The sequence below is a fragment of the Eleginops maclovinus genome, chromosome 19 (genome assembly GCF_036324505.1).
Source record: "Eleginops maclovinus isolate JMC-PN-2008 ecotype Puerto Natales chromosome 19, JC_Emac_rtc_rv5, whole genome shotgun sequence".
In the NCBI taxonomy this organism is placed as follows: Eukaryota; Metazoa; Chordata; class Actinopteri; order Perciformes; family Eleginopidae; genus Eleginops; species Eleginops maclovinus.
In genome coordinates this window covers 8,085,618-8,113,525 of record NC_086367.1, presented here as the reverse complement: position 1 = coordinate 8,113,525, position 27,908 = coordinate 8,085,618, and the positions used below count along the sequence as shown (strand labels likewise).

The window sequence follows — 27,908 nt, the reverse complement described above, 5'->3', positions numbered from 1 at the left end:
TATTTAAATCACGACTGTACACTTTTATTTAATTATGCAATAAGGAAAATACATTAAATTCAACAGAAGTTGCATGATATATTTTGTTAAGAGCTGATACACTGAGACAGAAACATATGAAGAGTATGAATACATTGACTGTGAGGATGTGATTTATATGGTAAGTCTATATTATTACAGTATACATTGACATACAGTGAGTGTTTGCTGCTTTTCCTCTGGCTTGACTTCTCCACTAGTATTGCAACGACACCTAGTGGATGCAAAGATAATCTCAGCATTTATGGGCTTCCCTAAAGTACACATTTAAAACACTAATCTGGTTTCAATATACTAGTATAATTGGATTTGGTACATTAAGATATTATTAGTTGACAGAAGTCTTTATTTTGGGCATCAACAGTCAATAGGTGGTGCATGGGCTATTCTATCCCTCACACAGTCAAATGCAAATTGCTACTCGAAGTTTGCAAATGACTTGGTTTGTGGTCATTAGCAACACACAAGAGCAACAGATAACACTGACTGCAGTTTATCCTGACCACTAACCCATAGACATATACATGGAGCAAAGTAAGTGTTGACCTAGTATCCTTACACTTATCCCAGAGTTTTTTTCAAATCAAGTACATTAACAAGCACTCAATAATGAGTCACATATTTACAATGTGGGGAAAAAAACCCTCACTCAACAAAAATGAGTCAATAATTTAGCAGCAGTATCACACTCCCAACATTTACAGTCTTATAACACACACACATGCACATGTACAAACACATACACACACACCCTGCCATGGCTCAACATTATCCAATAGTTTACGTCTGTTTTCCGTGTCCTGATTTACAGACTATAACTAAGTTAAGCTTTCTGAAATCGTCACCTTTTTTTTTACTGAATTATTGGAGGCTTCTTGTTCTCCTCTTCCTCCTCCACCTGTGTGTCTGGGTTTTCTCCCTCTGCACTGCCAGGCTCCTCCTCTGGCTTCTGACCACCCCACCGCATTTTGAAGTGCGTGTTGAGCCGCTCAAGGATGTCGATGGAGTGGTTGATGAGGAGGGCGAGCCAGGCCAGACCGAAGAAGATCCAGGAGGCCATGAGGACGCTGTACCAATCTGGGTAAACTTTGTCTGGATTACTGTCTGTAAAGGAAACACTCAGTTAACTCTCCTGCATCCCTTTAAAAATAAGTTCCTCTGTTAAAAAACTACCATAAAATAGTACATTACTATTATTTTATGATACTGGTTAAACATCAGCCAAATATTTATTCATCTTTAGAATTGTAACTTTTGCCAGTTTGTTTATCATAATATCAATATTTTTAAAAGTCTGGGAAATAAACCAAATAGTCAGAGTGTCTGTAATTTGCATACACAGTTTGTTACTGACTTATTATAAGAGGTTGAACTTCCAAAATTTGAAAAATACCCAAATACTTAAACCAAAATAAATACCACGCTCATTATGAAGGCAAATTCATTATAAATTGCAGCTTACAAATGATACAAAAAAACAACCCTAGTGATGCATAATGATAAAAACAATATTGTATATATAAAAACCCAAGAAAATAGGCAGCTAATAGGAAAGTTAATGTTGCCACCAAAGATCGGACCATTGCTATTTTCTGCTGATTAATGGGCTGTTCCTTCACTCATACAGTACATTTTCTGTACCTGCCACGAAGTCTCCAAAGCCGATGGTGCTGAGGGTGATGAAGCAGTAGTAAATGGCCTGGGAGAAGGTCCAGCCCTCCTGCAGTTGGAACACAACCATGGGCACAACAAAGAAGAGCACTGCTCCACACAGGTAAGACACCAGGTGGACAAAAAAGCGGGTACACGTCTGCAGAGAGATGCGGGAGGGAGAATTGAGGTATGAAGAATAATTACTACCTAAAATGTGTAGAACAAATATTTCCATAGTGATCTGATATTCAAAAAATAATGTCCTCACCCTTCGCTTGGTCTTCCCCTCAAGGAAGTCAGAGACGTTCCTCTCTATAGCAAGGATGTACTTGCCCACCCTGTTGAGCACCACCAAGTTGAGTGGGATACCAAATAGTGCGAAGAACACACAGAATATCTGGCCAGCAGTTGAGCTTGGACTCATGTTCCCATAACCTGCAAAACTGTAAGCTGTTAGTGTCTTATTTAACTCATTTAGGGTTCATTATCATAATAAATCCAGTCACATTGAAACATTGAAAATCTAAACAATGAAATATCTTGTGTTAGATATCACAACACAAGGTTAAAACTCTGGCTAATGGTTTTGTCATGGAGTATGATTCAAATTGACTTCCAGTGTTGTCTAACCTATAGTTGTGACCACAGTGGCAGCAAACACAGCTGAGCTGGTGAACTTCCAGAAGCCATCCGAGGTATAGTTGCCTTTCAAACTAAGTCCCACCTTGGACGCTGCTTGAACAACCTGAAATTAATAAGAAAATGACAAACCAGGGAAAATGTCAAACTTAACTAAAACAATTGCAGCCCTTATGATTCACAATAATGTCACGCCCTGAACATATTACTACACATTCCTAAGGTTCTCTATGAAGCATCACAGTTGTCAGCATAACATAATGAAAACCTTTCCAAGCCTTGTGTCAGGCAGAGCATATATTATGATAAAAGTCTTGAGTTCTACACCGGTATGGGAAATTGCTCAAAAATAAATACATTGTAAGACCTTAGGCTTTGTAATCTAAGTATTATTCTAAATGTTAAATAATGGGTGGCAATGAGTAGCTTACTGTTTGCAAATTACCAGCTACAGTCTCGAAACAAACAAGGTCAAGTCCGTGCAGTGTAGTTAAGTTGCTAGCTTGCTAACCTTAGCATGCCTTCTCACTGACGTTATTGCTAGAAAGATTTGAGTTCAGTTTAGAGGCTTGGCAAAAAAAATCTGCTGGTTCACATGATGCATTATAGCAACATAAGTGGTATGAAAAAGCGTGATTTAACCAAAAGTAACCTAACTATGTTTAGCCAGCTAGCTGTTACTTAGCCACATTGCATGGAACTGCTGTCAGTTGCTTTGTTACGTTAGTTAAGAAATAAATTGACAAACAGCAAGCTATAGCTAATATCATGGGGCCAATGGTCCACATACCATTACATAACATTAGATATAGTAATTACAAATAGTATCATTATTTTAATTAAAGCTTAATATCATAGTACGTAGCTACTGTTTTGGCCAATGCCTCGGATGCTCGCTCAAGCCTATGAAGTGCAGGCATGAACAAGAGCAGGCTGATGATGGTATTAGCGTGGAGTTTCTGTTTAACGTAATACATTTACTTTTTACTTTGTTACATCCTAATCGCAAATATGTAAGTGACAGTTAACTTCAGAAGAAACTGACTAAGTTGAATGTATTGCACCTTAATGCTTTTATGGGTAGTCTACTGAACTGGTGATGCACACAAATCACCTCTGTTGCATGCTACAAAAACAAAATGCAAATTTCAGAGAAATGGCCCTTGTCTCACGTGACTTCGCAGCATTTTCAGTCTCAGTTGTTCCTCTTATTTCTCTGGAAAATAGTACACAATAGGACATGCCTTTCTCTAGAATTTGTTATGTCCAAAATTACTCTCCAAGGAAAAGATTGCAAGATTCCATAACTTTTTGCGTTGAAAGTTGAGTGCTGAAAGGCTGGTTTAGCTGGTATTTGCATAGAAGAACCTACGAGTGTTTGCGAATAGCTCTTGATTGCCACTGTTTATGGTGGCAGTTGTTTCTGTTTTAAGCCCTGTATGGCAAATGGTCCAGGTACTGTTAAATTATCCCCCCAGTTATCAGTAAAAGTAGTTTATTTGGCTACTACACAGGAGTCAAGGTGAAAACTGAAACATGAGGATAGACAACAAGATGTATCAACTGTATGCTATGTATAAAGAATCATGGAAAACAACTATAACAATATCCTTTGTGAAGTTGAAGGGTGGAACTGTTAATTTGTTAGATGCACGATTGATTGATTTGTGGTCACTATGTAAATCCAGTGGTCTCCTTTGAAAACATATACAAAAGATACAGATACTGTTGGGTTACAAGTATAAATTAGCTGTGAAATATTCCCCTCACATTTGCATTTAAAAATATCCGGGGCAAAAATGAGTGCCTGAGTGTAATGTGCCAAAACCCATAACTGTATTGCCTCTGTCGATTTCCTGCACCTCACCTCAGCTACTTCCTCCAGACCTTCTTGGTTCAGACAGGTGTACCTCAGAAGCAGCGTCTTTTTGTTCAAGAGTAGCTGACTGATGTCTTTCTTGCCAAGATCTCCCTCCATTTTCCAGAAAACAACACCGCCGATCAGCACATAGGCCACATAAACCAGCCCGAGCAGGAGGATGGAGGGCACCCTCGCCCAGTTCAGCATTTCCTTTATTCCCATCTTGGCTCCCTGCTAGAACACTTAAATCCAGGCAAGCTCGCTGTCTTGAAGGAGTGAGTGTTAACCTGCTTTTTTTTCTCTCTTTTCTTACATTGCAGGCAAATTAACCTTCAGCTGCTGTTTCAGTCACTCCAATGGCCTGCCATGCAAATCTACAGGGTGAGAAACCAGCACACATTGCGCTTTTGACTAAGGGTAAGGTCAAATGTTGGCGTTTCTGGCCAAAATAAGCCATTGTTTGGTTGAGATTGTGACGCAACGGCAAGGGGCATTTCAAAATAGTTTCTAGGGGATGGGCACAATCTCCATGACCATTTATGTTTACATTATATTGACCAATATATCAGTTCTCTTACTGGTTTAAGCAAAAAGTCGCAGTTTTTACTCTGCTAACAGCCATTTTGGGTAAAATATTTTTAAAAGTGTGAGAAGTAAAAGCCCTCTTCCTGTCATCGGGCTGCCTTTCTGGGACCACTCGGGTCACCTCATACCATCATCTAGATGTGTTTGTTTAAGATAGCCCTCCATGCTCAATGCACTAGAGATGACCATCAGTACATAATCGCACATGTGGACTTAAAGGATGTTACACAAGTGCCTTACATTTAGAAATGTGCACCATGTGACATTAATACAGTCTAATAATGCAGTTGGATAAAAAACAGAAGAACTCAAACAAGACTGCTAGAAAAATAGATAAACATTTCATCACGTTTTGAGGAAAACATTACAGGATTCCAAACATGAGGCAAAACACTTTTCATATTGAGTCTTTTACCTTAGCCTCCTGTTCATCAAATTACGAAATGAAAAAAAAATCCAATATTTAATTTAATTCATGTATTTAAATGATACAAAACTAACAATCAGGAAGAAGGTTAAATCATGGTTGTCTATTGAAAACTAAGAGCACAAATATTTGTTGCTTTCAACATTTATTCTTTTTACATAGTAAGTAAATGTTTAGAAATGTGTCCTGAATTCTGTAGTGTAATTCTAACTTAGATTAGTTCAGGCCTTCAGCAGTTGTTTAGGCATTATAATATATTAAACCAACCTCAGGACAAGGAAAGTAAAGCATTTAAAGAAGGAGTACATATGCGAGGGCAAATATCTTACAAAAACAGTTTTTAATGTCCCACAATATGTAAAGAAAACAGTCACACAAAATATGTTCTACCTAGTGTATATTACATGTAGACATGTCATATCTTTGACGTGTCTTCTATCGTACTTGAGGACACGTCCTCTTCCTCCTTTTGTTTCTTAAAGCCTGGATGAGTAAGGCCAATTGCATGCTCCATTGTTCTGGCTCCCATGTTGAGGATAAGGGCGAGCCAAGCCAAGGCAAAGATGATCCATATGCCGGCAAGGCTACGGTATAGAGAGATGTACTCTTTGCCTGGGTCAGTTCCTACATACAATGGAAATGACAGTGTCAGAACATGCTTGAACATCACAGTAAGAACCATTAGGTAGTATGGTTTATTCATTGAAATGTCACAGTATTTGCCTCAAAGAATTAAAAGGCACTCTTATCCAACAGAGGTGACCGCTGTGGACTTTCCACCACATTAGTGCTTGTTTGCCTTCTCTCTACTCACCCACCACATAATCTCCAAAACCAATGGTGCTGAGGGTAATGAAGGTGAAATAGAAGCCCTCGCCAAACGACCAGCCTTCCACGTAACTGAACAGCAGAGGAGGGATGACTAAAAACAGCAGACTGCCAGTGATGAAGAACAAGCTCACTGCCAGAGCCTCAACTGTTTGCTATAGGAAAAAACAAGGGAAATCCATAGGCATAGTTTGGGCATTACAAAGTCACCTTTTGCTTTCATACTGCTGTGATAAACCCTGTTAGGTGAAAAGAAAAGTATCATGGATCTGTGAGCAACCACATTAGATTTTTCCCTGACAATATATTGTTCAATATATTAACAGTGTACAATATATGGTAGTGTATATCAACTTATATAGACATATATTGTACACGGTTAATGGAAACATATCATGATATAACACATCTACTCTCATGTGGGACGGAACTTGTATTCATGTAGTGACCTGGGCGGTTTAAGCCACTCACTTAATTGTTACCGACTTTTCGTCAATCTTTCTGTCATCGACAAATCGATCAATATATGGACAATGACCTCTGTTCATTTTGATGATCTAATGGGTATTGGCTAACGCGTCAGTACCTTGTGTGGAACAACTGAGACCATTCCCTTCTCGAGTCGACCCAGATGGATAGTGAGACACTTCCCCAGCTGTTTGAGGAAGGCCAGGTTCAGTGGGATTCCACACAATGCATAAAACACACAAAACACCTGACCAGATACAGTGCTGGGGGAGAGGTTCCCATAGCCTGTGGACAAGGCAAAGATTTGTCATTATATGCTCTTTTTTAAATCAACCAGTTAAAATAGTGAATACTTAAAGATGTTCACCTATAGTTGTGACTACTGTGCCTGCAAAAAAGAAGGAGCTACTGAAATCCCAGTTGCTGGGGTTTGTTGAGTTGCCTGAGGGGTTCACTCCCTTCTCCCAGGCATCCAAAATCACCTGCAAAAACACACAAAAAAGTAGTTATATAGTAGTAATAAAAAAGGAGTGATATCTTGGATCATGACCTACTTATTGTTTTTTAGGACAGGTTACTGTAACACCATTTATTACTGTGCACACAACCTAATAATACAATTGGTCTCTTAAAATATCTGGTACAAAGTATTTGATTATATTGTAAAATGTACTCTTCATTGATAAAGACAAACCATGTATGTCACAATCTTTTATAAAAAAAAAACAAAAACAAAATTTGGTCTTATATGGCAAAATCTATATTTGCCTTATGTAATTATATTTGAAAATGTTCCTGTTACATTTAAGAAACCCTAACGCTGTCAATGTTTTTATAAATGTCAGAATTGTTACAAAACCTGAACAAACTTCTCCAAGGCTGGTCCATCCAGGCAGGTGTAGTTTGCCAAGAAATGTAACTTCTCCAGTTGGAAATGGTTCCGGTTGTTGCTCTCAGCCTCCCGCTCCAGTATCTGGAAGATGGTGGCCCCCACCAGCAGGTACGTGAAGTGGGCCACAGTAAAAACTGCTGTCCAGCTGACTTTGAACCGCACCAACTGGAACCTCGCCATCAACCAGAATGGACCCAAACACTGATGCTCAAACTTAGAGGTTAATCGCTTCAGAAAGGTTTGACAATCAAAGTCTTAATGAAATATGCAGATCTCATGAGTAGTTCCCAAAAGATGACCTCCATTGCTGCAAATATGGGCCTTCTTCTCCAAAAGACGGAATTGTAGAAAGCGAGACAAAGCTAGAAATGGCGGATATTTGATGTCATGGGGTGACAGCTCTAACTGGATAATCATCCAAAGGTAGAACATCTCGACTCGATGCTCCTTCTGTGATTGGTCAGGGATGCTGGGCTTTGATTTATGGGTTGCTTGGGTAACGATTAAACTCCTCTTCTCCATTAGTGTGACATCTGGACACACACACATACACTTTCAACTGTTTCCACTAATAAGGAAGCGTTGGCAGCGTCTTGTCAGCAGAACAAAAGTTAATGTTTTACCACACTGCTGGTGGTTGTCTGAGCACCCAATGATAGCGGAGCCTTTCTATAACATTCTGCATGGTGGGGAATACTTTTATCGGGAACATTTCAAACAACAACTGAATTTACTTTATTTCTGTTGAATTTTGGAGAGGTGTAGAAAGTCCTACTTGACTGAGTGCCATGAACCAAAGAGTTCAAAGCTGTGTCATGAGAGAACTTAATGGGGTTTTATTGCTGCAGTGTTTAGTAATCTGGCATGTTTAAAATGCCTCAGAGGACGTAAGAAAAACATTTTATGACTTTAGAGTAGATGCCAATAACTACAGCTAGAATTATCATAGAAACATTCAGTTATGCTCTGTTCGGTCAGTTGTCCCAAAGTCCCATTTGGGGTGGAGTACGGATGAAGCAAGCATATAGTTAAGAGTTGGATTTCTACGACAGCTATAAATCACATTACATATTGCAGCCTTATTTGTATTGCCAATGCTGCAGACATGATTAAACTCACCATCTGGAGGTTGTCATTGGTGAGTAAACTGAGCATGTTTTATGTAAGGTAACATATCACGTAAAAACAAGCCTAAAAACTGTTAAAGTAATAATGTGGGTTATAGCAGGAAGTACATAGACCTTCAATGAAAACACACAAAGAACGTTTATATAGAATTGAAATACACTTGTGCTTCCTGTAATATATTAGTTTTCTTGTGTTTTGGGTTACTGGCAATATTATACTCCATCAGAGAAACCAAAATATTGTGTTACAAAATTATAACAAAAGGCATGTCACATGCCAGCATAAAAAATGCCACTCAATTGACTTTAGTGCCCACTTCAGAGGTCATTCAAAAACAAAGGCATAAACTTGCCTTGCCAATTGTTTCTTATAATTAAAGGAAATCAATTAGGGTAAAAAAAGTCAGTGATGTGTCTGAGAGAATAACAGATATCATGACTTGACTGAAGAGGGCTATTTCTCCAAGGCAACTAGATGCAAATTTTGCAGCTGCGTGTCATCTGTCAAACAAATCAACGCAAAGCCATGCAAACAGCTTTTGTTCCGATGTTCACAGGCTTTCTGCTGGTGTGGTAAGTGAGTAGCAAGAGCTCTGACTGGACAGAATGTGGTGATTTTAAAACTGGCTGATGTTTGACAGATAAAGTGAATGTCATGATATAACACTCGCAAATGCTAAAAATGCTTGTAAAATTGCTAATAGTTGATCTATCTTAATGTAAGAACCCTTAGATGCTCATTCAGCTCAATACGAAATAATCACTAGTCCATGCAAAGAAAAGTTAGTGACCCTATTTGAATTTCAAATAAAGCATCTAAAGGAAGCCTTGCACACACTGCAGGCCCTCAGTGTGTTTACCTGCCTTCTGCTCAGTGCATGCTCCACCTCCCTGTGTTCCTAAATAGCATTAATCACAGATACTGTAAGGCTTTATGAGCCATTAGTAAAACCGCTACATATTATTTGCTTCTATACTGAAGAATGCTTGATAATAAAGGTTTGTATTTGAAGGCAGAATAAGTTACTTGTGCAGTATGTGCCATTTGGAATAGATTTCTACTACTAATTCACATAGGATTGTAATCAATGACGCAACCAACCGGTTCGTTTTCCTTATACCCTTGATGGCTGAAGGTTATGAGGAAGTGCTTAAGGAAATTCATTTACCTGGGACATTTTCCAGTTGAATTACACAGGAAGAGCAGCCCTTCTACAACTGAAATTTGCAAGAGAGTAACTGTAACGGAAGATCAACAAGAAAGAGATTTACCATCAGTGGTGATAGAAAGAAAATATGGCACTAGCTATTTCTTAGATCAGGAAGCTCACGAAACTGTAAGTTGCCACAGCAAAAAGAACAGGCAGATCAGCTGTTACCAGGTCCCGAACAACTCATCCTTTATGAGTCAGTGTGTCAGTGTTTAGTACACATTGACTAGTAACTGTTGAGTACAAATGTAATGTGTAATAATACTGCATTTCATCATCACATAGTTTATTCTGTATTTGATAGTGTTCAATTTTCTTATACACAAAATACTGTACATATATGACATATCTATTTACAACCTTTTACACAAAATGACATAAATATGAAATGCATGTTAAACGTCCTGTGGCCATTTGACACATCATGATTCATTCTTCTTTACACACATATTGGAGCCACCTGGTTTCCTTCCTCTCATATCTTGAAACAACATTTGTTTAGATCACAGGCTGTGATTTATACTGCTGCTCATTATACGGCTGGCAAATACTCCAGGAGGCCAACCATGGTGTGTCTGCATGTAAATATCAGACAGGATGTGTGGCTGGTGTTAGGCAGAGGAGAAACCCAGTGTTTTCAGGATCTTCAATGTCCGTCCATCTTTACTCAATAAAGTCCAATACTTGTTTAAATGCAGATGGAGGTTGTAGAAGTATTTAGATGACAGAACTTCAGGTGTTCATCAGAGCATTAATGTATTACTGAGGTGGTCCTGAAATACATAAAATAGCAGATCAGACATCCATGGAAAGGTAATTGAGAAATAAGAAATACAAATATTTCCTTGAACATCCTCATTTTCAAATTAAGTACCCCTGAAAGCGCCCAACTATGACTCAAATCGGAATAACAGCCAAGAAAGAAAGAGGTTACCATTTCCCAGCATTCTTTAGTGACTTAAAGGCTGTTTTGATAGGAGGGATCGCCCCATACAGGGGTTACCAAACAACCACGGAGAGGGGCGTTGCTTTCAAAACACAGTCGCTATCCAGCTTTGTAGTGTCTGGGTAAAGAGGCATGAAATGAGTCTTCCTCTTCTGAAGTGGGGGGTAAAAGAAAGACAGAGAGACAAAAAGCCTGACTGCTTGTCTGCCTGGTGTCTCTGATCCATAAGACCTCAGCCTTACTGTGTATGTGATGGTAAACCGCAAAACTGACATGTCCACCTTCCTGTCTGCCAAAGTAAGCAGCTGCTCAAGGGTCAAAGGACAGGGAAACAGGGAGAAGAACCAATGAACAGCAAAAGAGGAGTAGTTGCAAAGCAAGAGCAGTGAACCCTGCCACCAGGGAACTCCAAAAGGAATTTGATTAATTACCAGCTAATGATTGGTAGCTTAGAAACTCAAATCTCGAAAGAAGACTTTTTGTTGGAAGTGTAGTAAAGCATCACACCACCAGAGGACAGTGTAATGCTTTAACATGATTTGTGTGTGTGTGTGTGTGTGTGTGTGTGTGTGTGTGTGTGTGTGTGTGTGTGTGTGTGTGTGTGTGTGTGTGTGTGTGTGTGTGTGTGTGTGTGTGTGTGTGTGTGTGTGTGTGTGTGTGTGAGTGTGTGTGCTACCTGTCCTGCTGAGGAGGTTGTGCCTGGCTCTGACAAATGCCAGGATGTCAGCATCCGCCTTTTGGTCTCCGGTCAGAGGAATAGAGGAGGATGAGAGCTTGGTGGTGGAGAGAGACCTATACATGTGTGTAATGCAGTGAGACAACATCAGCATTCAGGACCCAGGACTCTAGGACCCGGCTCTAGGCTCCAGCTCTTTGACCCGGCTCTAGGCCCTGGCTATAGGACCCGGCTCTAGGCTCCAGCTCTTTGACCCAGCTCTAGGCCCTGGCTCTAGGACCCGGCTCTAGGCTCCAGCTCTTTGACCCAGCTCTAGGCCCTGGCTCTAGGCCCCGAAAACTGGTCCACATTTTGAACCAAAAAAGCCTACTGGGCAAAAACCAATTAACTCAGAGCCTGGGGCGAGATTAACCTGAGCAATAACTGTTCATGATGAGTACGGTAAGGAGAATAAAGTTGTTCACAAAAGCACCGGCACCAAAATAGAATGTAACTTATTTTCCGTGGAAAAGAGAGGTACAGGCAAGAAATAAATGTAAACTGTAAAATATTATTTTATGCGAGAGATTCACCGAAGATCAAGTCAAAAGAATGAATACTGCAATAAAGGTCAAATTACAAAGTGTTCAACAGTAGAAGGCTGTTCCCGTGGATTTTGTTACTGTTATTTTACCAAAATACAGCAAACTCTGAAGCTCACATTTGTGTTATTCCTTTCGAAAGGTGGGTAATGTCCCTGCTCTTGTTCCAAAAGCTTTAAGGAAACAGGCTCAAAACCTAAACAGGTAACAGATTCTCATATCACGGAGCCTCTGAATAAAACAATAGCATGTCTGTACTACAAGTGTTTTTTGTAAAAAGCATACATGTTAATCATGGACTGTTTTTAGTGGTTGTAAAACAGTAGCTCCAGCATTTGCTTGATTTGTTAATATAGTTTGTAGACATTACTTCACAAAAAAAAAAGAAGTTATGGGCACGTTCAGAAGTGGAGGGAAAGCACTGCACAGCTATAAAACATGCAGGTCCAGACTGTATGTATAGACTTAAGGGTTACTGCAAACATGTGGAGTATGTTACTGTGTTTATAGCATTTGTGCACACACTTGAAAACTACACATACACTGTTCACCTATTGATTCAATTATTTCTTCAGTCTGCCCGGCTTAAGAGGCCTTGTCGTACAATGAGAGCAGGGCTGTAATGAAGCCCCAGTTTTTAAATGAAGCACCAAATGTCTGTTAATCTCCTAAATACAATTCCTTGAGAAAGAATGCCCTGAATTTAAGTTATGTTCCTGTGCAAAAGTGCTTTTCTTTTTATGTAAACAAAGGATAATGTTATCAAATTTAAATTAATCTTACGATGGAAGCTAAGAGGCTTCAAACTGCAAACTTAATCAGAGATTGTCCTTACTGTGAATAATGAGTCAAACGACAGACAGTGAAAGCCATAGAGAGCTTCAACTTGCTTAATGTAGGGACTACAAATCAAATCTATCCATCAATTTCAATCATGCTACACCAGCCTTCCATGTACCTCCACTCAGATGAAGGAGGGAAGTCAGTCACCGTCCTACCCAGGGTCTCATCATGCCCTGCTGCGACAGCCATCTCGGGGATGTAGCTTCTGCAAAAGAACAGGTAGAATGTTATGGTGACAAGGATAAAGTTGACATCCATCACGGGAAAAAGGTTTAAGTGACCCTCTGTTGACCTGAGATCTTGAACAGAGGTGGAGCAGTGGACTGGGTGTGGTTCTGATGGAGAGTCCCTGACTGTGCTGCTCAGAACAGGTGCACTGTGGGAGACAGTTTCAAAAATATTGTGGCACCATTATTCCACAGATTATCTCAGAGCGTTGGTCTACAGTAGGGACACTCATCCTCTCTTTCTCTCAGTATTATTTTCTTATCCACTAGAGGGAGCAACTACACAATGTAGTTGATTAGTCTGCACTGTATTTACAACATTTTTGCAGCTCTAATAAGCTACATTTCAGTCATTTTATCCCTTTTTTTATGGTTTGCAGTTTTAACTCCTGTTTCAGTATGAAAGTGTGATGCAAAACCAGATACAATTATCGAATTTTGTAAAAATAAGTCAATAAATAGGGCAAAATAATGTTGGATGATTGTGAATTAAATGAAATAATGAATTATTATAATGTAAGATGAACCCAGTGAAGAAAAAATGGAAGAAAATGGACAGATTTTTGTTATTATTTTAATTCATCAAAGTTTGAGCAATCAGAATTTCCAAATGATGAGTCAATGAGCTAGCTACAGTAATGCCAGTGTTTGCTAAAGGTCTCAAAGATTAAACCCCCAAAAGGGATATATGAGAATCCTGTGTGAACAAGCCATGTATTTTAATACCTTCTAAGGGTAATTTTTTTAGGAAATTAAATGACCTCACCGAGAATTCTAGGACATGCAAAAGACTCGGTTGATACGGATAGGGCTACACAATTTAACAAAAATCTATTGAAATCGCAATATCCAGAAGAGCAAGATCTAAATCGCAGTAAGCACAATATTTGGTCAAGGCAAAATGTGAGAAAATATCTTAATAAAGTCTTATTGTGCTGGAAAGAAATCACGGCCCATGAACGGTTTTCTACAGACTTCAAAATCTCTGTTTGGTGGAGATCCTCTTGAAAAGTAACACCATGATCCTTTCTATATATATCTTTAATGATGATGTAAATTATGTTTTAACAATGTAAATGCAATTAGTATATTTTTCCAAATGGAGCCTAGTGAACAAATCATGGTCTGGCTTCATGTCTGCTGTGTCATCCACTTCATGTCCCCTCGCCTAAGCCAGACAGAGTAATACCAGTAGGTGAGAAAGCTTCTTACATGTGAAAGGGAAACTCAGGACAACCTCTGTTGAATAATAGTATGACCCACCCCCCTCCCCTGCTCGTATCCCCATCATGGTTGATAGAGCGGAAAATCACAATGACATTACCTTTCAACATTTGTTCAATATTTGTTCCATGGAATTGAGCAGTGAGGAGCTGCAGGTTGTTGGCTATTAATCAAGTGCTGCTCGAGCCCAGATGGTGAAAGGGTAAAAATAACATGAGTGAGTTGAGGCGGAAATGACTCAGCAAGCGGAAGATGTTTTTCTCTGAAGCCTGGCTGGTGTCTGTGTGTATTGAATGGACTCAGTAGAGGGTTTGAAATGAATGCTTTATGTCCTGAGCACTGCTTCTAACTCTTTTAAAATCTGGAGGAACAGACTAATCATCCTAATATCTCACCGGAATCCTGGAGTGCTGGGTGAAGACGGCTGCGAGGTTCCACTTGGCGACCCTGTGTGACTTCTGGCTGTGGCCTCCGACTCCTAGGAACAATCATTGAGAAACTCTGGAAGACTTCTCAGCAAACACCATTCCATACCGCTGACAGTCAAACACAATGCGGCCATATGTTACTGACAGCTAGCTGAAGACCTCGGGAGGTATGTTCTCTTCTTTAGCTCCATCATATATCTTACTCACAGTCTGATCAATAACATGTGTATCGCTTTCCAGAAAACAGAACAATAAATGGTTGAACAAAGCTGTCAGATACAAGAGTACTGGCACGGAAAACGGCCAGCTTCCTGTTTGGAAGACTAAAAACTGCACATCTAAGGTCTGTCTGTCAGACTTCCTTTCCTTTCCAGTGATAAATTCCCAAACCTTGCTCGGATGCGAGTGAAACATTTATTCCGTCTTCATGGGACCGAAACCAAAGTTTAAAAGACAGCAGTGTCTGCTGGTCAGATGTTGCTGCTTTGCATCTTCTTCTGTGGTTTCCAAAATGTGAAAACCAGCCATCAAGGCCAGGCAAAGAGTGTGATTTTGGCAAATCTCAATTCAAATTTTATGTTTACTGAACACATGTTTTTTTAAAGGGATAATTTGAATGTTTTCGAATGAGGTTGTATGAGGTACTTAGCCATACTTCAATTACAGGCAAGCTCCCTTAAAACCAGCAATGTGCTTCAGTGGACAGGGGGTTGCAGCGACCTGTATTTTAACCCCCTGAAAGGAAAGCCTACTTAAGAGAATCAATATGTTTGCTATATTTATAATATATATATGTATTTATTTCAATATTATCTTGCCCTGGGACATTTAGGATGAACGGAAGCTTTCATCAATGCCTCCAGAGTCCATTTAGGGGTCAAAAATATTCTAAATATATCATAAATATTATTATGTGGGCCTTTCTTTAAGAATAGCAGTACATCGCTTAGTCTAAGTGGATTCACTACAGTCTGCCTCTCCTAAATGGGAGCGTTCCATCTGCCATCTACTGTAGCTAAAACACTGACTATAACATACTTCATTCAACCCCACTTCAAAACATCCCTTTAAGTAATCAGGCACAAAGAGAAGGTTCATTTTATTGACTAAAAATAAACATTGACTCACTTCTTATCCCCCCTTGTGTTGTTGAGAACCCTCATGACCATGTTGTCCTGGTTAAGACCCTATCTTCCCACACTGTATTGATGCTGTTGCTGTTCTCCTGGCTCTAGTCCGGGCCACATGGAGTTCTGTAAAACTGAGTTTCCTCCTCCATATTTTCCCACCAGGGCCCATTCAGCATGATGCTGAACAGAGGCTCATAGGGTCACACTGGTGCCATAAAAGCCCCAGAAGTCAGAGACACATGCATTTCAACTTACACACACTAACCTGTCCATAGAGGCTAATAATCAGAAAACACACACAAGAAAACATCCATAAATATACAGGCAATGAATGCACAGACGCCGAGTTCCCGATTAATTTCAGAGACATGGTTGGCTTTTGGGACACTACCCTTGCCATGATTTCATTCTAACAGAAGCTTTATGGGCTGTTGTCACATAGACAGGTAAAGATAAAGTGAGGTCCATCACCTGCACGCTGGAAGCCTCCCTGCTCCACCACTGATGGAAGTCTTTCTGGAGCTTGACCTTTGCCCTCTCCAACAGCAGCTGCAGGTGCTCGATCTCCGTCCTCAGAGCTTTGAGACGGCCGATGGTGCTCTTGTAACTGACAGGGGATATTAGCAGCAGCAAATGAATCTTTTGTCCGTGTTGCAACAGCATCTGCTGTGACTAATCGATCAAAGCACTCACAACTTTTTTTCCTGCTCTATGTGTTTGCACAGGCTTTCCTCCACGGGGTCGTACTCCTCCTCGACCTCTGGGTGATTCTGCATTACAGCTGGGGTAGGATTGGACAAGTACAGGACAGGACAATTGTGTTCAAGACATGACAAGACAAATGTTTACTTACTGTAGAAAAGTGTTTTTTAAACTTTCATCAATATTGTACTACCTTTGAAATATTTCGTCAGACAAGTAACCCCATACCAGCACTGAATGAATGTCACATGCACAACAGCTACTGCATAGCGGTTGGCAATGAAAATCTTAAATCCTGGGCCACACCAACAGCAACATACAATATACATAAGACATAAAAATAAAAAAAGTAAAATAGTGCAATAAAAAATTGTGAAAGAAATGCAATGTTGCAAATGAAATGCAGGGACACAAATAAAGGTCAGTATACAGCTCGATGCCATCAGTGTCTGATTTAGTAAAGGTTAACCTTGTTACTAACAAAACAATTTTGGCATTTGTACATTAACACAAACAGCGTTGTAGTTGCATTGAACATCTTTTTCATAAGCTGCTATCAAGATAGGAACAAGAGCTATTTACCCCCATTTTTTCTCCAAGATTTCCGTTTTATTGCAGTTACGTTTCAACCAAAAATCGCTTTTATTTAATCATTCAAAATCGAAACTTGCTCCTTAGAAAATCCAATATGTTAGGGGATTTGAGAAATATTTCAGCAGCTGGCTGAGTGCATCGCCAATGATTTATGAGCAACTTGTATAACTACGGAAGAGGATTAGGGCCACAAGTGACAATTTTTTTTTAATTCTGAGATTAAAGTCCCCAAAAAACATGTTTTTCAAGATATAAAAAAGAAATTCACATGTTGCCCTCATCTTCTTTTCGTGTATAAAAACAATCTTTTTCAAATTAACTTATTTTATTTAAATCTTACGTACCCCATGTAGTATTCCATAGGACCCCTAGGGGTACTCCTACCCCCGTTTGAGATACACTACAGTAGATAAAATCACATATACACTACAGTCATGATGTCCAGAAGCTAGAAAACATGTGTTGTGTACATGCGAGGTTATTTCCTTCAAAAATACAATGTTTTATGTTTGGCCGTGGATAATGGAAGCCAGGCAGCAGGACTGAAAATAACAAGTAAAGCCTTTGGAGCCGTAACCGGAGGGAAATGTTTGTGTCCTTTACAACCAGATTTCCTCTTCAAAGCATGTATGCCACTGATCAAAACAGTCAGAGAAGAGTAAATGAAAAAGTCTTAGAGTTGTGACGCCCAGTCTTTGGTCGCTAAGCTCTCAGTTAGGACTACTGCTAAAGCTTTGAAGTGGGCACCGCTGCCCGTAAAATAAAAGAGCCCACAATGTGTCACAATGTTTACCAGCAGCATACTCTATAAAAGAGCTAGATATCAAAATAATAATAAACAAAGTATTCAGTTGTGGCAGCTTTGTTCAAATTTTGAGTTGGTGCCTGAAGAGCAAACTGAACCTGGATTCTCAGTTCTCGTAATTTTCTACAAATGGCAGGAGTGCGATATGTGGAGATTTTCCATACGGTGCATGTCATTGCTTCAAGTGCCCATGCAATGTTTAGTTGTTGGTGTGGGTAGATATGGATATTCTTCTGTTTTTCTATAGACACATGGTTACATTTTGCTGTGGGAATAACATTTGCCATTTTGATCTTACCATGAGCTGCCCTCTGTCTCCTCTGCATCTCCAGCTGCTTCTTCAACTCATCTGAGAAGGAAAGAACAATACAAAAGCAGCTTTAAAAAAAATAAATCTCTAAATTGTCCATCAAAAAGACACAATAGGCCTTGTATATGCTTTATATTTGGGAAACATCTTCAACAAATTGTCAAAAGACGTGTTGGGCCCCTTTAAGGTAGAAGTTTGTCACCACGTGTGATCTTAGTCCATGAGAGATGTTCGCGTAAACAAATCCATTGTCTTTGAATTGTTGTTTCACTAACCACTTGTTCATTCTTTGGGTCCATTAATTCAAAGTTCTTGCATTGATGAATGTGTAGATTTTTTTTGTGTAGATATTTGCAGAAAACTCAGAACCTTGTGATTCCAGTGAGTCGGGGAGCAGCATGAGCGAGGCGTTTAGGGTCACTGCCTCTCATGTGGCAGTGATACTGGCTTAACATCTGGGTAAGTCGTTTCTGTTCTTCTGTTTCTGCTCCCTCTCTTCCCCTAATTCACGTAGTTAATTGCCCCATTAAAGATATTGAATTTGAGGCGATGCTTCAGTGGCATAGGAAGACTGTAAAGTAAATGTACTTAAGAATATTGTAAAGGCCATAGGTCTTAAATATTTCCACTTAATCAGTTAACATTGGGGATACATTTACTATAAGATAACCTTAGACATTTACAAAGAGAGTCTGATAATGAGATGAGTGAATGAGCAGGATGACTGAGGCTGAACGATGGCAGTTCTGTGGTCAGTTTCCATTACAATCCCTCAGGTCTTATATACATGTAGACGACGCTGTGCTGTAGTTCTTTCTGTAACACGATCCTGTCGCCAATCTAAAACCCGAGCTCCAAAAACGACAAATCCAGATGACATATCACTTCAGAAGAAGAGAAAAGAACAGGAGTGTGGTGAACTGCCATTTCCTGCAACACCTCTCAAGGTGCCATAAAACCCTTTGCTCAGAGCTCCCGCTTTATCAAAGAAAAGAGGAAGACACAGAGCATTTAAGACCGACATGTCCTACTGGAGTGACCCTGAGTAAATATCCTGGGCTTTATAAAGCATGACAATGTTATTATTACAGACTTCAGGTTGAGTTTTACATCAGCTCTCAGCACTCTGATACAAGATGTGTTGCCCATGCACACAGACCAGCTCATCTTTCAAAACTCTTTACAAACACCTTTTTTAAATGCAGGCTGGTATTTAGGGTTTCTGCTGACAGTGGAGATGTGAATGGATGATGTGCAACGTTACAAATGACCCACAGGGACAAGTTGTGCCCATGATGATGGTGTTTTTCCTAATGCCAGTGAAGCAACGACCATGGTATGGGAACCTCTCACAGAATCTGCAGTTAGTAACTGAGGATGTAAATGGGCTGAGACGCCCTGTGGCTTCATGTTGTGGTCAGGTAGGCAGCCCAAGTCTTTATACAGACAGCATTCTCAAACATGACCCAAAAAGGAAGAATCACTCAAAACAAGATAAAAGGATTAAGACATATTCCTGCCTAGATGACAGGGAAGCACATAAAACCAACATAATCATAAACACCACATACAAGGAATTTGCTTTGGTGTATATAGTGCATACATAAGCACTAAGAGGAATTACGTTTTAGAAAAAGGGTTAAAACAATACATAACATCCTCACTCTGACTCTTTGGCAGAAACCCTAATACTTCATTACCTCCCACCTGGACTACTGAAATGGAGTCCTGTACGAGGTTCCCAGCAAACCCCTGGAGAGGCTCCAGTATGTTCAGAACTCTGCTGCCAGGGTTTTCACCCACACCGGTCAAGTCCTGGATCCAGTACAAAACACTCCTCCTCACATACAAGTCCTCTCCATGCCCTCGCCCCCCAGTACTTGACAGACCTCCTCCATCCCTACACTGCAGTCCTCGGACACGGGCCTGCTCTCTATTCCCCGCTCTTGCCTCCAACCTGTACCCCACCGTCTTGAACGCTCTTCCTGCTGAGATCTGCAATGCTGCCACCCTGGACATTTTCAAGTCATCACTAAAAACTCACCTGTTCACCATGGCCTTTGATCCCTAACCCCTCATAGTCCCGTACAGCTTACATTAGTCAGTGTACTGAAGGTTTTCCAAGAGCACAGGGCCAAGCAGCTACACATGATGAGCTTTACTTATCAGAGTCTTACTAGAGTTCGACATGCCTTATGCCTGCTGGAAGTATTCCTGATTCTGGATTACAATGCAGATGTACAGCACAATATTCTACTCTTTTATTCTATTCAATTTTCACCCAGAAAAATGCTTTGCACGTCTATTTAAACAGGCAGGTGATTAAGAGAGGGACGAGTGGAGAGAACGATAGAAATAAAGTCCTGCGCATTGTCGTACTTAAGAAAAAAAGGTTTTAATTTGTCATTGAGCCCCCGATGTCTATTGTATTTATATATTCTTTTTATTATTGCTATAATTGGCTAAATGTATCTTTGGTATTTCCTTTTCGCAATATTCTGTGTGTTTTTTATGTTTTTCCTGAAATGAAACTAGCTTATTACGCAACTTGGACTAGGATCCAAGAATAGGGACCATTTAATGTATGCAGTAGATGATGGGTTCATTTTATTTTGGTTGCTTAACATATGTTAACCCTGATGAAGTGTTTGGCTTTTTACATCATGTTTCCATTTATTTATTGATAGTGATTTCTTATTTGCAAGATAAGAGTATTGATACAGGTTCATTTACCTAACTTGCAATATTCAGGATTGTATTTCTGAGACGCAGATTGTAACTCTAGACATGGATTTTATAGACATCTACCCATTTATTACATTTTTTGGAGAAAATATACAATTGTGGTCATAGAGTGTTTTATTTCCTTCTAGGTCCATGTATGAAATTGCAGATTGTCAAGAAAGATTCCACGAGAGATTCATTTGCGTACGTGTCAAGTAATATTGGTGTGCGGTGTGCTTCCTGCAATGCTTTATTACACTTGAGTGTTGCTCTCCTCCCTGCAGGACATGACTGTGGGCTCTCAGCCTCCTCCAGACCATGCAAGGTTTCCTCCCACATCGTCAGGAGACATGCTGTCGTCTTTAAGGACCGGTGTCAAGCTACAAGCCTCAATAAATATCTGGTGATTTTTGTGGCCGGAGGTTAAACCTGATATGCCGCACATTATCACAGCGAGCTCGGGATCCAAGGATCGTAAGTTCTCTCCAGCTTCTCAATATCTGGGCGGGTGTTGATTTTAGTGTGCACGAACAATGAATGCACAAATTAATATGACCATCTTGAAAATATTAAGGTGCTGAAATATAATTTCACCAAAAACTACCATCAAAAGCGTTGCATAAACAAAAGGAACAGATTTTGTGCAGAATGTTTTGGACGCAATGCATTGGTCGAAGAGGATTCTTGGGATCCATCAGTCAAGTTCTGATGACGATTTAGCTTAAAGTTAGCTTGTAAATTGACCACTTGTGAAACAAATCCGGTTGTAGATGTTCAATGTCCAAGTTCAGTATTGCATCTAAAGATGCTTATAAGTCGGATACCAATGAGCTCTCAGATAATAGCGTCTAGGCCCTGATATGTTCTGCCAACAAAAGCCTCTGAAATATTGGCTGTTATTCCGAGATTGGGTAATATTAAAGCAGAAACCACACAGAGATTTCTCTTACGAGGCGTATTATGCTGATTGTCAGGTTCATATTTGTATTTCGTGCCTCTACTGTGACTTATTTAAATGCTTTTATGTTCAACAAACTTGTTTTTAGCCTTTGCAGAATATTTACATATCCAAAAACCTATACAACTCACTAAACAAACAGGAGAACACCCCAAAACATAACAGGGCCTCTTTAATGAGCAGCCGCTAGCATTAGCCCTACAAGAAGTTATGTAGATTCTAGAGGCCGCTGGTTACAAAGACCACATACACATATCAAATCACATTTTCCAGCAATATTGCTTCTCAAGTGCTTGGCAACCACTTCTTGGCGATGATAAAGGTTTTAGGCTCCAATACACCTTCCTTGAATCTGAAAGTCTTCCGCTCTGTGGGTCTCTTCAGCGAAGGTGAGCAAAATATTAAAGTGGGATACCAAAGCAGTTACCAGATGCTTCATCTTGGACTTTACTGCACAGATCCCCCCACATCTGGCCGAGAAATCAAGTAATGCTGCTTATTTCCAGCTGCCCTACACCTTTGATGAGGTAGAAGATGTGCATCACTGATCCCTCTGAATAAATATATATCCTTGCACTTTCTGGACCTAAGGGCTTGGAACGTATATGCTCCTCCAGTGGGACTGGATTCCAGAGCCACGCGCCGCGGCCAAAAACAATACTGTAGAGCAGGCTGCTGTTTAGACACTGAAGTCTCCACGGGCTACCGCCTCTCCATTTTTCTCCCCAGCTACTGACCCTCCAGCTGGGTTCATCCATCAGAAAACGCAGCACAAAGCCTTTGTCTATATTATGCTAAATGTTTCCATGTTCTACATTAACGATGAGACACAGGTAGTGTAAAATTTCCAAGAAGGACTTCCAAGATGGCAAGGAAACGCACTGAGCTAAACATTATGGTGCTACTTTCCATCCAGAAGCGGCAACCACCTTCCACTAAAAACACCGTCTCTCATCTAGGAAGAATGCAGCCCCATGCACCTCACAGTGTAATAATATCTGACAGCATCAAGATGCTTTCTGGGTATCTTTCCAAATTTGAGAAAGTTGGAAAATTGTTAAATCTTACTACATTCATTTAGTTTCTCGGCTCCCTTTCATTGATGGTGTCTGCAGAAGACATTTGAGGAGCAAATATTCAACATGATGTCATAGCTGATTTCTGCATGATGCCTGACATGTCTGATAACGGGCTGTGTCAGCACATGGTCTGATTGCTGAAAACAATTTAAATTCCAAATGGTGATAAGTGTACGCTGGCATGTGTGAGGGTGAACAGCCCGAGTGCTACCAAACCACCAAGCGTGATCTGAGGCAGCGGCGATGCCAGGCGCTGGTGTGAGGCGAACCTATCCATTTCAATGGCATGAGAAATGAGCCACAAACACATGCAGTCCAGGGAAATTCATAAATGTAGCTTGCAATAGTAAATGCGAACCAGATTGAGGCCTAATAACACATTTTAACTGCTCAGAGCTTGCTGGAAAATTCAATCAAAGTTCAGTGCATCATTTGAACTGGTTGCCACATAACTGTTCTTTAAGTAGCACTCTGTAAGCAATTATGACTTCAAATCAAAGTGGACTCATGTCCAAGTATGATGATGTTTTGATGACATTTTCTATTACCTTTTAAATCTTGATGAAATAAAGTCATTTTTTAGTAGTTTTTGGGGTATTTAAAAAACATGTTTTGGAACGGTTCCCTCTAGTTACAGTAGGTGTGAACAAACTTTATTCTGGTTTTGCCGGCAGAGCAGTCATTAAAGTAAAATGCTTGAGCAGTATTTGAGTAGCCCAATGAGACAAGAGAGGTGGATGACTGGTGACATCATGCACTGGGAATAAATGAGCAAAATTTAGCACAGTATAGAATGTGGAGGAGTTTGCAATGCACAATGCTCATAGTATTGTTTAGACAGGTGGGTAAAGCAACTATAGATCCATTTTTTACTTAATCATTAACTTAAATACAGCATATGTACACAAGTCATAATATCTAACATGATGTAAATGTCTTCATAGTAACAGTACTTCTTCTTTTGTGAAATATTCTATTGATCTTTAATCCCTGCAGGTGCTGTATTCATGGTGTGAATGTATTTACACACGGTAGTACACACAAGGACTTTGATCTCTGCCCGAATCAGACTGACCCTGACCCAACCTGTCGGAGATTTGAGCTAAAATCCTAGTGTTTTTTAAATGATATTCTTATACTAAATGTTAGAATTTACAATGATACAGTATGTAAAATGACGAAACATTGGAATTAGGGAGTTATTGGCTTACAAACTGTTGAAGATCATGTCACAAATGTCTGTTACCGCACTGAAAAGACTTCTCAGAAAAGAGAGAATGTGACTTCTAATATTTTTGGATATCTTTTCTGCTGCCATTGTTCAAACTTAGGTTGGGTACAATAACAGAGACATTTGGAAGTTAACGCTATTGTTACTCAGCATTGACTCAGGTTTGGGTTACACGCCAGGCCCCACCGTGGCATAGTAAAGCTACCTTTCAAAGAGGTTGTTTAGAGCTAGTTAAGAAGCACAGGTTGGAAGGCTAGCTGGATGAACATCTGAACGCCTCTCAGTCCTGGAAAAGTTCAGGAATGTGCCGAGCGACATTTTTCCACTCCAGGGAAACAGAACCCCAACAGTGATCTGTTCATTAAGATTTTCCAGGCAGGTAGGCTGCTCTCTTGTTAGGCCCCAGAGACCATTAACAGAAATGTTCAGCGTTCTAAAGTGCTTGCCTTATGGCTTCTGTTTGGCCGTTAGGTTTAAGATGATGCTGATGACAATGTAGACACAACTCCTAAATGTAATGTGATTTCAAGAGGGAGACTTCTGTAGCGGCAACATACTTATTCTGTTTCTAGCCTCGTTCAGTTCCTCTCCAATGCTTCTGGCCGCAGCTGACCTGCTCAAAAGAATGCAAACTTTAATAAGGCAATAGAGATTTGATGAATTGAATGTTGTAAAAAACAATAAACATGCCAAATGCAACAAGATATTTTGCAGGCAATACAAAGTTGAAATGTACTATAAGTTAAGTATTGTATAAAATATGTATTAGAAAATGTATCTGCATGTTGCTCAAAACACACTAACAGCTGCTGAGGTCTTAAAGTTTTCAGATGGTTAGAGAATATCAACACTTTTTTAGCAAATGCTAAAAGTCCTAATGGAATTGACACATAGCAAACCATTTCTTCACAATGGCCAAGGTACTTTCACGCTCTACTGTTGGCCTCACTGAATAAAATGCCAGAGACTTATAGTAACGCTTTAATTGAAAAAGGTTCCTCTGGATGTGAAAATCCACCATTTAAAATTATCAAATTAAAAAGCCAGTTTTTCTGAGGTACAACTATAAGGGTGCTGAACGAATACATGTACTTGCATGTAGATTATGCCTGTTTGTAGTATTTTAAACAACCTGTCACCTGTTTCCTCTGTGATCTGTGAGGAAATAGCATTAAGCAAGCTAAAAATAAATACCACACTTGACACTGCTTACATAACAGAACTGCAAATGTATCCAAACTGTAACCACTTGTCCTTCTGGTCACTCACCTCTGTTTGAGCAGCTTCTTGTTGTCTTCAACGGTCAGATGGTCCTTATGGTCTCTTATGAAGATCTCAAAGGCCTCTTGCTTCCCCATAGACAGCTGTGGACCTGAAGACAAGATATTCTAATCATCAGAAGCTGTTCATAATTCATGGCATTTATTTTAGCCTTAAACCTATTCATATGACCAGGTCGAGTACTAAACCTACCATACAACATGCTATCAAAACGAAACTCCATGCTTATCATGCTACCCAAATAAGTCTTCCAACTGAGGGGAGCTCTGTTGGTTCCTGCTGTGAGACCTGAGCTGTAAGCGTTCCCACATCCAAAGGTACTCCACTCCAATCTGGCAGCCAGATGCGAGCCAGAGCCCCCCTGATATAGCTGACCTCCCCCCTATTACTAATTACAAAACTGAAAACTATTAGCCTGCCATTCACAGTTTGAAAAGAACATAAACACAAACATAAACAACATTTCTAAGCATGTCAGCATTACATAGAGGATGCCCCCCAGCCCCTATCATAACTTTGGCATCTTGCCACATGTAAGGGAACTACATAATTTAGCACATAACATCCTGCTGAGATTATCTTTTACAGGTTTGTTATAATATTTAATGAGCACATAAAGTGCTATACATCTGCTTTCAGCAAATAAATAAAGCAAAGCACACAAGTTCACAATGATCACGCAAGGGTTTACATGCAAACATCACATTTAGTTGAAAATGAATATGTTTTGCAGATGACTAACCATTGACATGTGAAAAAGTGAAAGGATGGTGGTGTCTTCAACAATACCATATCTTTAAAACAACATTTGATACTGCTGAATACATATATACTCTGATATGACATAGTAGCAAAAGCACAGGTTTTACAGTAACTACAATGGCACTTGGAGAGCAGAGACCTTCAAAAAGGCCAATGGTGCCTTCACACCCATTTTCGGATGGTCCCATGTGGGAAGTTATTTGGGGGTTAGAAAGTCTTTCTTCTCACTTATTGTGTTGATGGGTATTGTAGAAATGATCATGTGTGTAATTGAATTGTATACAAGTCATTATGGTATGTTTTGTCAGAAACTCCCTCTGGAGGGAATTTGGGGATTGTAGCCTTTGCAGCCCATCAACATGCACAAAAACCTGTAGAACAAACTAAAGAAAAAGTAAGGCCAAACAAGAAAAACAGTGCCCCTTTAACATTATTTTATATATTTTATTTAGCACAAATGCCCTACTAAGCAAGTTCAACAAAAGCAAAACCCAATTTGTTTATCTGCCCTGTGACTTGGACCCGCTCCAAAATTCAATGATTTTCTTCCTCGGCTCATGCTACAAGCTTCCACCAAGTTTAATTAAATTCTAGCAAGTATTTGCTTCGTTGTGGTACATGGGGACATATCAACTGTACAGTAATAAAGTCTGTGTTTCCAACAAACCAGGGTTCTTTTTCCGCCTGTATGTGTTCCCAGCATTGTATTGCAACATTTCCGGGAAAAAACCCAAAGGTTCACAATGATTTCCATCTCGCACCCTTGTTAAAATGTGTGAATCGTTATTGACAAAGCTGTTCTATCAGAAGGAATACACAGGACAGTAACTCATGTGAGATTTATTGTCGGACAGTCAGGAATTTTGTTTATTTATTTTTGGAAAGTCTTGATGGAAACCAGCAGGCATTTCACAAAAGTATGTCGAAAGAACCAGCATCAACAAATCAGTTTAAAGGGTTTCTTGAGAGATATGCACTCCATTCGACTCGTAAAGCGACATTCCAGGAATATCTGTGAGTGATATGACATCATATCATGTTGTTCTAACATCATTTGTGGGGTAACAAGATCACATGGACCTTAGGCCAAGTTTCCTAATTCTTCTTTTCCGTGCTTCAAGTGCTGACAAACCACATTGGTTTCTAAAAAGGGAGGAATGTGTTGTGAGTGACTATCAATGCGGTTTCAACACAATTTTAGAAATAAAACACCAGCTAAGTACAGTAATACAGTACTGTTCCATGCATTTATAAAAGGAGACAAATATCAAACCCCAACTTATATAAGTTTATAGAAAATTGTGCATGCTAAATAAAAAAAGTCTGACCATTTCTGGTACAAGGAACAGAAGCACTGGACTTTCAGAGGTGTCTATTGTCTGAGGCGTCTGCTTAGATCACAGAAAAAGTGTGGAGGGCCTGGTAGAATAATCAGCGTCTCATTATATGCTAGCAGGACTTGCAGTAAGATCTAAATCTTGTGAGCTTAATGCAAGTCATCAGAAGCCTAAACTACAACAGGAACACCTTGTCCATCCATTAGAGAACTTTTAGCACTAGAAAAACAATCTTAGGAGCGCAAGAAGAAGACACTGTGCTTTTGTACCATCGGAGGAATGAACCCCAAGAAAAGTAAAGATGTTGTCATTTATACGAACATACTGTAGTAGAAATGTT

At 39.8% G+C, this 27,908-nt stretch overlaps 3 protein-coding genes across 6 annotated transcripts in view; all 3 read right to left on the bottom strand.

The window, feature by feature from the left end:
- kcnk17 (potassium channel, subfamily K, member 17) lies at window positions 1-4,465 on the bottom strand. Its single transcript, XM_063909210.1, has 5 exons — window positions 4,199-4,465; window positions 2,323-2,437; window positions 1,961-2,127; window positions 1,681-1,849; window positions 1-1,143 (listed from the first exon to the last, which is right to left on the bottom strand). The coding sequence occupies exons 1-5, from the start codon at window positions 4,412-4,414 to the stop codon at window positions 893-895; spliced, it is 918 nt and encodes a 305-aa protein (XP_063765280.1). The 5' UTR covers window positions 4,415-4,465; the 3' UTR covers window positions 1-892.
- A 1,114-nt stretch (window positions 4,466-5,579) lies between these two features.
- On the bottom strand, window positions 5,580-7,572 carry LOC134881694 (potassium channel subfamily K member 16-like). The gene is made up of 5 exons (XM_063909211.1): window positions 7,360-7,572; window positions 6,868-6,982; window positions 6,619-6,785; window positions 6,019-6,187; window positions 5,580-5,828 (listed from the first exon to the last, which is right to left on the bottom strand). Exons 1-5 carry the CDS (start codon window positions 7,570-7,572, stop codon window positions 5,620-5,622), a joined length of 873 nt encoding a protein of 290 aa, XP_063765281.1. The 3' UTR covers window positions 5,580-5,619.
- A 2,464-nt stretch (window positions 7,573-10,036) lies between these two features.
- Window positions 10,037-27,908, bottom strand: part of kif6 (kinesin family member 6) — a 59,580-nt gene continuing 41,708 nt past the window's right edge. For 2 of the 4 annotated variants that reach the window (XM_063908217.1, XM_063908219.1), the window contains 10 exons: window positions 25,458-25,560; window positions 24,746-24,801; window positions 18,185-18,235; window positions 16,479-16,566; window positions 16,257-16,392; window positions 14,623-14,705; window positions 13,069-13,152; window positions 12,892-12,981; window positions 11,353-11,468; window positions 10,037-10,503 (listed from right to left, as the gene is read on the bottom strand). In XM_063908217.1, coding sequence (XP_063764287.1) covers window positions 10,490-10,503; window positions 11,353-11,468; window positions 12,892-12,981; window positions 13,069-13,152; window positions 14,623-14,705; window positions 16,257-16,392; window positions 16,479-16,566; window positions 18,185-18,235; window positions 24,746-24,801; window positions 25,458-25,560 — 821 coding nt within the window. In that variant the 3' untranslated portion in view covers window positions 10,037-10,489. Of the gene's footprint in view, window positions 10,504-11,352; window positions 11,469-12,891; window positions 12,982-13,068; window positions 13,153-14,622; window positions 15,991-16,256; window positions 16,393-16,478; window positions 16,567-18,184; window positions 18,236-24,745; window positions 24,802-25,457; window positions 25,561-27,908 lie in introns of those variants that run through there. The other 2 variants (XM_063908218.1, XR_010167994.1) reach the window with 2 other exon arrangements.